Source organism: Antedon bifida, chromosome 6 (genome assembly GCF_963402885.1).
Source record: "Antedon bifida chromosome 6, ecAntBifi1.1, whole genome shotgun sequence".
NCBI classification, from domain to species: Eukaryota; Metazoa; Echinodermata; class Crinoidea; order Comatulida; family Antedonidae; genus Antedon; species Antedon bifida.
The window spans coordinates 5595549-5610166 of record NC_136231.1 but is presented as its reverse complement, the minus strand read 5'-3'; the positions used below and the strand labels follow the sequence as shown (position 1 = coordinate 5610166).

Here is a 14618-nt window from a genome sequence, read left to right as displayed (position 1 = left end):
TGTTCCAAATGATGTTACTGAAACATATACTGTATATATATACAATACTGTCAACCACTTCCCGTTGAACAATCTATTTAACCGAAGAGGTCAAGAGATCATCAACAATCTCAATAATACTACTTTGAACTACTTTGCATTTAGCGCCTAAACAGTATAAACAATTCAGATTCAGTAGCAAATGCACACAACCAGTATTATAGATAGTAGTTAAGTTTAGGATGTGACTTAATTATCCAAAGTACGGTATACACATATTGTTATACGATTATATTTTTAACATTACATTTTGTTTTTAAACTTGAACTCACTGTTCTGTTAGTGATTTTCTCTAAATTTCGTAGTAGAGTATTCTGTCTTAAATTGAGGGTGACTTCATCAGTCAATAAAAATCATATTTTGTGAACTCTCAATGAAGTTTTCCTATGACTACAAAATAAGTTACACTTGGCCTAATTGAACCAGATTCGAAATATTATTTAGGCTACACATTTTATGATGTATTTGTGTTTTGTAGATACTTTAAATCTATGTTAAATCAGAGCACAATTGGAATCGCCAAGATAAAAGGAAATGGAATGAACTAGAGTATTCTGGAATAATAATACGACGTACGTAGGCCTACTTGTCTAAGAATCACTCTAATGCCACTATTAAAATATTCAAACAATGAGAATGGATTGAAATGACTGCCTGCGCGCCCCTAGTAGTAGTAAATCACTAACAATTCTCATTGTCTTAGCTTAATTAAATAACTGAAACGAATTGATTGAACTTTGATTATGTGAAAATTGTGATCTGTGCCAGACGTACGTTTAACAACTTAATTTTTAACGAATAAATCTTAATGTGTGAAACAAATTCAATCCAATGTAAACGGATGTTGCCCAAACTGCCCAGTGGCCTGGTATGGTAATCATCATGAGGAAATTGTGGTTGTAACCTGAGTTATCTAGTGAAAACACTATTCATATTTTGCATATTACTTCTCTGGTTGAACATTCTTACAAGATGATTGTACCACTATACATCGTTGTCTGCTTTATGACTTGTCTACATACATCGAAATCCAGAATATCTTCATATTACGACAATACGTTTGAATTAGGTAAGTTAGCAAATTTAACTCTAACTTAAATCAGATAGGACCTTCTAAAGTATGGAACGCCTCCTCTGCCTTCAGTTCACAGTTATCATGCAGTACACACCAATCGTCATGCAGTACACATCAATCGTCATGCAGTACACACCAATGGTCATGCAGTACACACCAATCGTCATGCAGTACACACCAAACATCATGTAGTACACACCAATCGTCATGCAGTACACACCAAACATCATGCAGTACACACCAATGGTCATGCAGTACACACCAATCGTCATGCAGTACACACCAATCGTCATGCAGTACACATCAATCGTTATGCAGTCAAATATTGCGTAATTTATACCGCCACCTATCGACAAAATCGAATATCACGTGACGTTTATTAGACGGCTGTAAAACTAAGGCCATCGACTCTAAGATTTATTTTATGCTTGACATACTGTACTTATTTTAACCTCTATACATCTCTGTGAATGCTCTGTTTTTTATATATACAATAATTTATTATGCGAGACACAGACGCGACTAGGAGGCCATTGCAATTATTGAATTCCATAAAAGAAGAAGAGAAAAAGAAATAAATAGTCTTAGTTTTACAGCCGTCTAATAAACGTCACATGATATTCGATTTTGTCGATAGGTGGCGGTATAAATTATGCAATATTTGACTGCATGACGATTGGTGTGTACTGCATGACGATTGGTGTGTACTGCATGACCATTGGTGTGTACTGCATGAAGATTGGTGTGTACTGCATGACGATTGGTGTGTACTGCATGATGTTTGGTGTGTACTGCATGATGTTTGGTGTGTACTGCATGACGATTGGTGTGTACTGCATGACGATTGGTGTGTACTGCATGACCATTGGTGTGTACTGCATGACGATTGGTGTGTACTGCATGACGATTGGTGTGTACTGAATGATAACCCAGTGGGCACAGAACATAATTTCAACGTTGAATCAACGTTGAAATATAGTTGATTTGTTGAAATCATGTTGTCAGCGTATTTCAAACGTTGAATCAACGTTGAAATAACATTTTTTCCCTAACTATTTTTTTAACGTTTATTAATAAACATTGAATCAACGTTGAAATAACATTGTCTTCTTAACTAGTAATTTACGTTAATTTATAAATGTTGATTCAACGTTGAAATAACATCGTCTTTCTAACAAATGTTTTACGTTAATTTATAAATGTTGATCCAACGTTGAAATAACATTGTATTTTTAACTAGAAATTTACGTTATTTTATCAATGTTGATACAACGTTAAAATAACATTGTATTTTTAACTAGTAATTTACGTTAATTTATCAATGTTGATCCAACGTTGAAATAACATTGTATTTTTAACTAGAAATTTACGTTAATTTACCAATGTTGATCCAACGTTGAAATAACATTGTATTTTTAACTAGAAATTTACGTTTTATTATCAATGTTGATCCAACGTTGAAATAACATTGTCCTTCTAACTAGTAATTTAAGTTAATTTATCAATGTTGATCCAACGTTGAAATAACATTGTCTTTCTAACTAGTAATTTACGTTAATTTATCAATGTTGATCCAACGTTAAAATCACATTGTATTTTTAACTAGAAATTTACATTAATTTATCAATGTTGATCCAATGTTGAAATAACATTGTATTTTCAACTAGAAATTTACGTTAATTTATCAATGTTGATCCAACGTTGAAATAACATTGTATTCTTAACAAGAAATTTACGTTAATTTATCAATGTTGATCCAACGTTAAAATAACATTGTATTTCTAACTAGTAATTTACGTTAATTTATCAATGTTGATCCAACGTTGAAATAACATTGTATTTTTAACTAGTAATTTACGTTAATTTATCAATGTTGACCCAACGTTGAAATAACATTGTATTTTTAACTAGTAATTTACGTTAATTTATCAATGTTGATCCAACGTTGAAATAACATTGTCTTTCTAACTAGTAATTTACGTTAATTTATCAATGTTGATCCAACGTTGAAATAACATTGTATTTTTAACTAGAAATTTACGTTAATTTATTAATGTTGATCCAACGTTTAAATAACATTGTCTTTCTAACTAGTAATTTACGTTAATTTATCAATGTTGATCCAACGTTGAAATAACATTGTATTTTTAACTAGTAATTTACGTTAATTTATCAATGTTGATACAACGTTGAAATAACATTGTATTTTTAACTAGTAATTTACGTTAATTTATCAATGTTGATTTAACGTTGAAATAACATTGTCTTTCTAACTAGTAATTTACGTTAATTTATCAATGTTGATCCAACGTTGAAATAACATTGTATTTTTAACTAGAAATTTACGTTAATTTATCAATGTTGATCCAACGTTGAAATAACATTGTATTTTTAACTAGAAATTTACGTTAATTTATAAATGTTGATCCAACGTTGAAATAACATTGTATTTTTAACTAGTAATTTACGTTAATGTATCAATGTTGATCTAACGTTGAAATAACATTGTCTTTCTAACTAGTAATTTACGTTAATTTATCAATGTTGATCATCCAACGTTGAAATAACATTGTATTTTTAACTAGAAATTTACGTTATTTTATCAATGTTGATACAACGTTGAAATAACATTGTATTTTTAACTAGTAATTTACGTTAATTTATCAATGTTGATCCAACGTTGAAATAACATTGTATTTTTAACTAGAAATTTACGTTAATTTATTAATGTTGATCCAACGTTGAAATAACATTGTATTTTTAACTAGAAATTTACGTTAATTTATCAATGTTGATCCAACGTTGAAATAACATTGTATTTTTAACTAGAAATTTACGTTATTTTATCAATGTTGATCCAACGTTTAAATAACATTGTCTTTCTAACTAGTAATTTACGTTAATTTATCAATGTTGATCCAACGTTGAAATAACATTGTATTTTTAACTAGTAATTTACGTTAATTTATCAATGTTGATCCAACGTTGAAATAACATTTTATTTTTAACTAGAAATTTACGTTAATTTATAAATGTTGATCCAACGTTGAAATAACATTGTCTTTCTAACTAGTAATTTACGTTAATGTATCAATGTTGATCTAACGTTGAAATAACATTGTCTTTCTAACTAGTAATTTACGTTAATTTATCAATGTTGATCATCCAACGTTGAAATAACATTGTATTTTTAACTAGAAATTTACGTTATTTTATCAATGTTGATACAACGTTGAAATAACATTGTATTTTTAACTAGTAATTTACGTTAATTTATCAATGTTGATCCAACGTTGAAATAACATTGTATTTTTAACTAGAAATTTACGTTAATTTATTAATGTTGATCCAACGTTGAAATAACATTGTATTTTTAACTAGAAATTTAGGTTAATTTATCAATGTTGATCCAACAACGTTGAAATAACATTGTATTTTTAACTAGAAATTTACGTTATTTTATCAATGTTGATCCAACGTTGAAATAACATTGTCTTTCTAACTAGTAATTTACGTTAATGTATCAATGTTGATCCAACGTTGAAATAACATTGTATTTTTAACTAGTAATTTACGTTAATTTATCAATGTTCATCCAACGTTAAAATAAAATTGTCTTTCTAACTAGTAATTTACGTTAATTTATCAATGTTGATCCAACGTTATTTTAATGTTAAAATCCAGTTGTCATTTTCAAATGACATGTTTTCAACGTTGAAAACTGTTGAAATTATGTTGTTTTTTCAAACAATTATTATTTTTGTTTTTCAATGTTAATTAAACGTTAAATTAAAGTTAAATTCTATTTAATACTTTGGTTAAAATGACATGTTTTTAACGTTAATATTAAATAATATGTGTTTAAGTGCGTTGCCATTGATGTTTCAACGTTAAATTAACATTAGATTTCAGTTGGCGTTTTTTTTATCCTCCTTTATTGTAAAACAATAAATGTATGATGTAGCTTGATTATTGGTTATTTAGGAATTTTAGATTGGCAAATATTATTGTCTCTGTATAATAATTAATACAAAAATGTTCTAGCTAGAAGTTGTGTTGAAAATTGAATGATCCTTTCATGCAAGATCAAATTTCATAAGATAAGAGCTTGTCAATGTCATTGGTTAGTTTCGTTTTGATCAAATTTTGAAACTGGTGTCAGTAATTTCAGTTACTTCGACGTAGGCTAGGCCTATAGGCCTAGTAGTGGTGTGTAGAAAAAAAAGGCTCATCATTGAAATTGTCAAATAAGTATGTTTTCAGGTAGGAAAACAATCTTTTTTATTTGTAATCTACTAATTTATAAGCTTAGAGCTTGACTATTTTACCCTTATCAATAGCTAGCCTCTAGTCTAGTAGGCCACACATGCATAGCTAGGCTATAGGTAGTAGCCTAAGTAGGCTAGGCAGGCTGCCAAACTGATGAACTGAATTCCATCACTAGGCCTACAGTAGTGGAAGCATTTAGTATCATGCCTGTCAAGGGCAAACATTTGCCTTGCCAAGGATAACTACAGTACTGTACTTATTATGGTTATAAAATGGTATGTATTAGGCCATAGTTCAATTCTTTCTTTATTTATCCAAAAGTATACATAAATATAACATTTGATTATAATATATAATTAGTTGGCCTAGCTAGCTTTTTGCAGCTAGGCTGTCTACAGTAGCTGCTAATGCTATTATTAGTATTAATACAGTAGTATACAAACACATGCTAGCCTAGGACGGCTATTTGTTAAACTCACTCGCTTTCTTTATTTCAGATTGTAGGCCTAGCTAAGGCCCTTAGAGGCCTATGCCTAGCTAGAGTACAAATAATGAAGTACATGTACATGTATAATCTTTTCTATGTGAATCAAACGAGAAAAATCTAATGGATGATCAATATTTTTATATACAAAAGGTTGGTATTTATAGTTCTTAACTTTAATATTGAATAAATATTAATACAGTGTTGCAATATTATTTACATAAATTGAATTGATTGCATATTTTACGTGTAAGTGTGAAATGATGTTCTGAATTGAATTTCTGTTTATGTACAGTATCATTTTTGAACAATGTGTTAAAGATATAATTGAACTGAACAATTTTTTTTTTAAATGTTTTGTTGAATATGCCGTCACTATAGAGTTGTTCACTTTGACCAAAAATTAGATTTTAAAAAATGCATTTGTACCTGAATAGGGGGACAATTTAAACAAACAATGGTTTTTGGTTAAATATACTGTTTATTTTGTATTTTTGTTAAGTGAAATCTTTATTGTTTTTGTTTATTTTCTACGGCAAGTGAATATCTTTGTTAAAATTGTAAAATGGCAAGGTATTCAAAGTATGATTGTATTAATCTTCATTGTTCATGTTTTTTGGGGACAATAAATCTTTCAATTAATTTTTTACTGTATTATTTTTGTTTAAAACTACAGTAACTTAATTGAATTTGTTTCAGGTTTGGAAAAATGATATTGCCACACTTTTGGAAAGCATAGGACAATGTCAACACAGGAATCGAGGCAACTGTTTATTGACTAATCGGAACAATGCAATTACAGTATTGTGTTATTGCCATTTCATTTGGACTTCTGCAACATTAGCACAAGGCACCTGTGACGTGTGTTGTATTTATTGTGTTTTACTGTAATCAGCCAATATTTATAGTTATTCAATCATGTTAGTTGGCAAACATATTACAAACTGGTTATTAGTATATTTGTTATACTTAACTTTGGTACCTGAGAACTGTCAGTGAGTATGTACATTATTTGATTGTTGCTTGGATTTTGCCTGATGATTTGATAACACCTGATTAAATGTTATTTTACGTTTTTATAGAAATTAAAGATTAGTAAGATATACAGTATTTATAAAATGTCTCTATTGATGGATTCTGCGACGTAACAGTATACTTTACTACCAACTACTTTAAAACCGTTGATTCAAATTGGATATAGTAATTCAACAAATCAATTACCATTGAAAATATGCCAGATTTCAGCTTGATTTATTTTGATTATGTTACTATAAGCTGTTCTTCTATTAACTAAACCATTGCTATGTTAAAATAATGTTGATAATTTCTAATTTGAATCAACGGTAAAAATGTGTTTTGTTTTGATAGTTTTTTAAATTTAAACTTTAATTCAACAGTTTTTCAGCGTTATTTCAACGTTTGCAGATAATGTTGAATTAACTTTAATATTTCAACATTGAATCAACGTTGATAATTTCAACGTTAAATCTATGTTGAAATTTACGTTGATGCAAATTTTCATTTCAACTTAATTATTACGTTGTTTCAACGTTAATAATTTCAACATTGAATCAACATTGATAATTTCAACGTAGACATTTTTACGTTGTTTCAACGTTGATAATCTATGTTGAATCAACGTTGACATTTTTGTTGAGGCAAACTTTCATTTTCAACCATTTTTTCAACGTTATTTCAACGTTACTTATTTTAACGTTGTTTCAACGTTGATAATTTCTATGTTGATTCAACGTTGACATTTACGTTGAGGCAAACTTTCATTTTCAACCATTTTTTCAACGTTATTTCAACGTTACCTATTTTAACGTTGTTTCAACGTTGATAATTTCTATGTTGATTCAACGTTGACATTTACGTTGAGGCAAACTTTCATTTTCAACCATTTTTTCAACGTTATTTCAACGTTACCTATTTTAACGTTGTTTCAACGTTGATAATTTCTATGTTGATTCAACGTTGACATTTAAGTTGAGGCAAACTTTCATTTTCAACCATTTTTTCAATGTTATTTCAACGTTACTTATTTTAACGTTGTTTCAACGTTGATAATTTCTATGTTGATTCAACGTTGACATTTACGTTGAGGCAAACTTTCATTTTCAACCATTTTTTCAACGTTATTTCAACGTTACCTATTTTAACGTTGTTTCAACGTTGATAATTTCTATGTTGATTCAACGTTGATAATTTCTATGTTGATTCAACGTTGACATTTACGTTGAGGCAAACTTTCATTTTCAACCACTTTTTCAACGTTATTTCAACGTTTGCAGATAACGTTGAATTAACGTTAATTCAACCAATTGTTGCCCACTGGGAAATGTGAACTGAAGGCAGAGGAGGCGTTCCATATCTTAAGACATACTTGTCTAATAAAGCATTTTAATCCCCTCTTTTCTCCTTTACCATGCCACCTAGATTGTTTTAGATCTAGTAGGGCAGGAGGCGCCTGAGTCCGGGATGACCGAAACACAACTGGTGCTGATTCAATTAGATCGATCCCTGGTTAGCGACGAAGGCGTATCCCCTTACTTCGATTGGGATTTTTTTTGGGATGGTTGGATTCCCTTTTATCGTATTAGTTTTTGTACTGCGCTTAGAGGTTTCACGACATTAGGCGCTATATAAATACAGGATATTATTACTATTATTATTATTAAATTAATATAAGATAATAATAATAGATTATGTATTTATTTTCATTCAAATATTATTCTGATTTATAAATTGTACTGTTCTTGGAAAGCAATAAATATTACTTACTTACTTAGCTTACTATATAAGTCGCTTAATGTACGTTTCTCCAATGTTTAGTGTCGCAGTTTAAAGAAGCCAGACAAAGTTCAACAGGTTCAAATGGTATTGCTGCACGTGCTGTTGACGGCAGAACGAGTGGAAACTACGAGATCGGCCATTCATGTACGGCCACTTGTAAGTGATATTTTAACATAACAATAAATAAGACATTGCCAAACAAATATTTATTTTACTAAGTATAATTAAAAGGCCTAACAGTGTCGCATAGGTTAACTTACGGGACCCACATAGTAATTTTTTGATATGATGACATTATTATAAGCGAAATGAAACATGAAGACAAATCGAAAGATAATTTTCTGAGCACGAATATATCAACATGTTATATCATCTATATTTGTACTGATGGAGACCTGTGCATATTAAAGGGAAAATATATAATTATGACAAAAGAATACATTTTAGAATAAAATTAGATGTTGACCTTTGACCTTTATTGGTCACATGACTTGTTTATTGCTAAATAACTGTGTAAACTAACTTTTCTTATGTGGGTGTGATGAAATAAAATGATCAATTCAATGAAAATTCTCTTTCAAGTTACACCATAGAAGCCCATGTTTTAGTGGGAAATTGTTTCGGCCTTCTCCATGTAAAATTTTGCCCGCACACCCGCAAAATGTTCTTTACACTACGTCTGAAGCTTGAGTACATGTACCTCAGATTTAATTACCTTTTTAACAGTTAATCAATTAAATTAATCGTATCATTCTTTTATTGAAAGGGTCACCATCAGAGAATAATCCATGGTGGTATGTTGACCTCGAAACGGAAACAGTCATTTCGAAGATTGTTATATATAACAGAAACAACTGTTGTGGTAAGAGTACATTAAAAATGTATTACATTAAAAATGTATTAAACGCCAAACATTAACAATAAAGGTGGATAAAATTACAATTTGAATAGGATTCTTCTTCACCGAAAAAAACCCCCAAAAACATAGCGCTTGGCCGGCTATAATTCGTGACGTAGCAAGAGCGAATTTTCACATATGTTTTTTTCAGGCGATTCTCATTGGGCAACCATTAACCGACTTTTCTCTCGTCGATTTCCTCGTTTCTTTACGCACTTTTGCACATCATGTACCGCTTGCTTCGTGCACTGTAGCACTGGTTAATAACGTTCACTATTTTCTTTTAAGAGGAGAGGTTAACAGGAATAGAGGTTCGTGTTGGCAATAACAATGTTTCACCATTTTCAAGTAATTTACAATGTGATTCAACGATTTCACGCAGAGATGCAATCTCAAGAAATCCAATAGAAATGACCTGTAACCCGCCTATTTCTGGGAGGTACGTTACGGTTTCTAAACCGAGTGGAGTAATCACCTTATGTGAAGTAAAGGTTTACAAAGGTGTGTATTAAGTTACTGCAGTACGTAAACTATTAGGGTTTTATGAAATAAACTGTATAAGTACATGCTGAAATAATTATGTTTAATGCTAATTGGATATTTAATTTCGTTTTATGCAGTTTCTTTTGTAAAATCCAAATTTTGTTCTGGATTTTCTTTGTGGAAACAGTAGATAGGTAACTATCTTCCATTCCATGTTGCAGATATACAGAATCCTAATGTGTTGTGTCCAAACGATATTGAGATAAGTTCTGATGTCAATCAGAATTTGAATCCTGTTACGTGGCGACGTCCTCCTGTTATTGACAACACCGGTGTCACAGTAGCCACTTGCTTAAAGCCATCTGGATCCTTATTTGAAGTTGGGTTCACCAAGATTACTTGTTCTGCAACTGACCCAAGTGGAAATGAAGGAAATTGTTCGTTTGTAGTTCATGTCAAAGGTTAGTATTTAAGAATATTAGTCGCTTTACGGAAGAACTGAAAGTTAATCATTTACACTGTATAACCAGGGAAGAGTATAATTTCACTCTTTCCGGGTAAAACACAACGATGGAATATAATATAAAACAAAAAACAACTTAAGTTGTATCATTTTCGTACGTCACTACAATATTGTAGATAATTTATACTCGACTAGAATGTTTTTTTAAAGAATTCAGTAAAATACTGTAGCATCTAATCTTTTGGAGTGTGATTGCCAAACAATGTTGATATTTTATGTACGGTACTAATTCAGCATGCATAATGACAATTTTGTTTATTATATCCACACAGAGACTTTTTATGGCAAAAATGAGAAATGTTAATACAACACAAATATAAAAGAAATATTAGTTAATCGTTGCTTAGTAAAAACACTCAAAATCAAAGGTACTTGTTATATTATACTTACTTGTAATGTTTTACAATTTATTTTATAACACTTTCTACAACATACTACATTTAGATGACAAAGAGCCTACCATCACTTGCCCCGAACACATTACCGTGAACCGTGACGTTGACCAGTCTGAAAATCCTGTAACTTGGAACGAACCCACAGTAATCGACAACGTACATAAAGATATATCAGCAACGTGTACACATGCATCTGGATCAATCTTTGACGTTGGTTCAACTATTGTCACGTGTTCGGCAACAGATGGTACTGGAAATGTCGGCATTTGTTCGTTTGTTGTACATGTCACAGGTCATACATTCATTCCAGGTAAAGATTTATTAAGGGTTTTCCTTCACAACTACTACTACTATTATTATTATTAGTGGTGTTACCGTTTACAACCGGAACTGCACTCTATTCTACAAACTGTTTCTGAACCCACAATCATATATTTTTTTTTTTTAAATATAGAGTTGTAGAGTACAACTACTCTACAACTAGAGTACACCTACTCTATCTTAGCAAGATATGCGTACATTATTTGCTATTTAAATCAACTTCCTTTGTTTTGTAGATGTCCCTACCGTTATATGTCCTCACAGCATCTCAACGTGCTCTGATGAATCTTTGCAACCAGTGACATGGAATGATCCAAAGGTGATGGACGATTTTGATAGCGATTTAGTGGCAACCTGCATACCTTCATCTGGTGATCTCTTTTCACGTGGATCAACACAGGTCACATGTTCAGTAACTAATTCATTTGGAAACAATGGCAACTGTTCTTTTTTTGTTGATGTTACAAGTCCCAAGGCACCACAAGGTAGGTCTAAAATGTCGTCATATACTAACCTCTAACTATTACCTCAAAATTATTACCAAAAAGAACATTCTTGGAGTTTATATATTTTATTTCAGTTCATTTTTATTTAAATTATATACTTATAATGTATAAACTGTATAAGCAGTAATCAAACTGTAATGATATAAAAAAGGATAACATATAACGTGCATGTACAAATCACTGTAATTAAGAATACTTATTTATTCACAAGTTTAATAAAATAATTAGCTTCAATGTAGTAATTCCCATTACGGTAAAGCGTAGGGTTGTTTTACACAGCGGACCAAACACTTAATTTCTTTATGACAAAAACAGAAGGCTCTGGGTTTCTAATAAACCAATCCTTCAACCTAACGTTTTTATGAATTCTTAGTCTTTAAAGCTTCTTCCCAAGATAAGGATACGTCTGACGTCACGCGCGGTTACCTTACAGCAGCCGTTGCCGTTCTTGGTATCATGGTACTTATATTGGTATTAGCAAACATCATCATAGCAAGGTTTGAGAAGTGATTTATCTATTTTTGCAAATATTATTTTTTTATTCAATTACCAGAAATAAAAACAATGACAATAGATGTAAAAATCAACAAAATTAATTAAAAAAACACCAAAAACAAAATTAAGTAATTACGCCATAGAGCTTGCAAACAAGAGGACATATAATAGGCAAATTAAATTATTTTACAGAAAATAAATAGAAAATAATAAATTAGACGTACGTAAACAAAAACATTAAATATGATATATTTGATGGATAAGTAATGAACTAACTACGATATGAGTTCTAATGAGTGGATAAGAAAAGAAAGAAGATTTAGAGCCAAAGCATTGTCAAATTAAGCTAATTAAGATAAATAAATAAGGTATGTACTGTTTTGGTTCAACAAAGAAGTAACAAAATCTAGATTTTTAATCAATAAATGTTTTCGTTTTTTGCAGATACTATAAACGCAAGTGTGACAGATTAGCTGGAGGATTGATTATGAAAATGGAGGATAACAACGCTTCTTAGAATTAATAGGAATAAATAAATACCGTACATTTTACCAAACTATATTTATATAAGCCTAAAAAAAAGGTATATATTAATAGTAAAACCAAGCCCAGCGGTATTGCTTCAGACTAATGCCATTTCCAAGTTGGGGAAATTCAGACATTTAAAATTAGACTTTAGAGTAAGTAAGTATCACTTAATAAACTAAAACCTACAGTGACGAAGCAAAGCCCCAACAATTTATGATAAATTTGAATTCAAGATTCAATTTTTAAACATATATTTGTATTACTAGGCTTAAGATTAGTGAGACAGTACACTGTAAATTTGTTCAACTTCAATCCTGTTTACATAATATTTGTGAACAATGCTTTTTTAATTTAAGTATTGCAATATATTATATTCGCAAATCGCAGGTAAAACTATAAATACATTTCTAAACCCTAACTAAATTGTTTTATTTAAACTATACAAATATACAATTTTAAAAACTGCCTCCATTAATTTTTGGTTCAGGTTAATCTGACGTAATTGCACCGATTTGTCACAAGTTGTTCTAAGCTCCAAACCCCAAAACTTTCCAATTCCAACTTCTTAAAAAATGACAATGGCAACGAAAATGATTGAAAATGACAATTCAATCAATTCGAGTTTTTGATCCAAATGGTTAGACTACGTGAAAGGTGTTTTTAGTAGTAAAATATTTGCTGAATAAATAAAGAGGTTGATTAACATGCAAGTATGGGTTAAGAAAAAGGACAAACTCGGTGTTGATGACGTGAAAGTATGTTGTTTATCAATAAAGACAGCAAAATAAACAAAATGGAGGTGCGCAGGACATATAGGAAGGATACACGATAATAGATGGACACAATTGACAACGGAGTGGCAACCATTATATAGGAAAAGAAAAAGGGGTATACCTCATTCGAGATGGAGGAATGAGCTCGTTAGACAGGCCGGTACCACAGCATGGCCAAGATTTGCAAAATATAGGAACAACTGGCATCAATTGGGAGAGGCCTTTGCCCAGCAGTGGGACGATATGGGCTGAAGAAAAAAGAAAGAAAGAAATGCTGTAAAGAAATGTTTAACAATATTGAGTTGACTTCACAGATCAAATTAAAACACATCCTCTGTGGGTAAATAAGCATATAACTGTCGATCATTTTGAATGGACTGTGATTTTATAACCTAAATGGGGTATTTCTAGTTTAATATATCCACTTCGGTGAAACAATATATTAACTAAACGAGTTCGAACAATGCTAACGTTGTTCCAAATAATGTTACTGAAACATATATATATATACAATACTGTCAACCACTTCCCGTTGAACAATCTATTTAACCGAAGAGGTCAAGAGATCATCAACAATCGCAATAATACTACTTTTAACTACTTTGCATTTAGCGCCTAAACAGTATAAACAATTCAGATTCAGTAGCAAATGCACACAACCAGTATTATAGATAGTAGTAGTAGTTAAATTGAGGATGTGCCTTCTTCCAAAGTACGGTATACCAATTCACATACTGTTTACGATTCGCACATTACATTTTGTTTTAAAACTTTTTAAACACACTGTTCTGTTAGTGTTTTCCCTAAATTTCGTAGTAGAGTATTCTCTATTTCAAGAAAAAACGATCGGTAATTAATTCAGATAACCTAGAAATCATGTATACCATTATATCCTACGTAAAAAAGAATATTTGCGAAAGACCACATGCTCATAAACACCTTTATATGATATGCCTAGTTATGTCATAACGAATATAATGTATTCTACCTAATTAATGTAAATCATTAGGAGTAGACGGGCCCCAGTCACAGA

The 14618-nt window shown here is 30.7% G+C and overlaps 1 protein-coding gene and 2 long non-coding RNA genes across 3 annotated transcripts in view; 2 read left to right on the top strand and 1 right to left on the bottom strand.

The window, feature by feature from the left end:
- The window catches only part of LOC144845296 (uncharacterized), a 190422-nt gene that overhangs the window by 44494 nt on the left and 131310 nt on the right, over positions 1-14618 (bottom strand). The gene's annotated exons all lie outside the window — the stretch shown is intronic.
- Positions 1009-13230, top strand: LOC144844483 (hyalin-like). The gene is made up of 8 exons (XM_078701416.1): positions 1009-1108; positions 8703-8819; positions 9850-10062; positions 10266-10505; positions 11012-11272; positions 11520-11768; positions 12163-12286; positions 12729-13230. The coding sequence occupies exons 3-8, from the start codon at positions 9972-9974 to the stop codon at positions 12799-12801; spliced, it is 1038 nt and encodes a 345-aa protein (XP_078557542.1). The 5' UTR covers positions 1009-1108; positions 8703-8819; positions 9850-9971; the 3' UTR covers positions 12802-13230.
- LOC144845202 (uncharacterized) lies at positions 5257-6840 on the top strand. The gene is made up of 3 exons (XR_013612509.1): positions 5257-5377; positions 5881-6020; positions 6567-6840. It is a non-coding gene; the product is annotated as an uncharacterized LOC144845202 (long non-coding RNA).

Excerpts from the sequence above, each read along its gene's own strand:
- LOC144844483 (XM_078701416.1), top strand. The coding sequence starts at position 9,972 with ATGACCTGTAACCCGCCTATTTCTGGGAGGTACGTTACGGTTTCTAAA. Across the intron at positions 10,506-11,011 it reads GTTTGTAGTTCATGTCAAAG|ATGACAAAGAGCCTACCATC; the intron begins GTTAGTATTTAA and ends TACTACATTTAG. Across the intron at positions 11,273-11,519 it reads AGGTCATACATTCATTCCAG|ATGTCCCTACCGTTATATGT; the intron begins GTAAAGATTTAT and ends TTTGTTTTGTAG.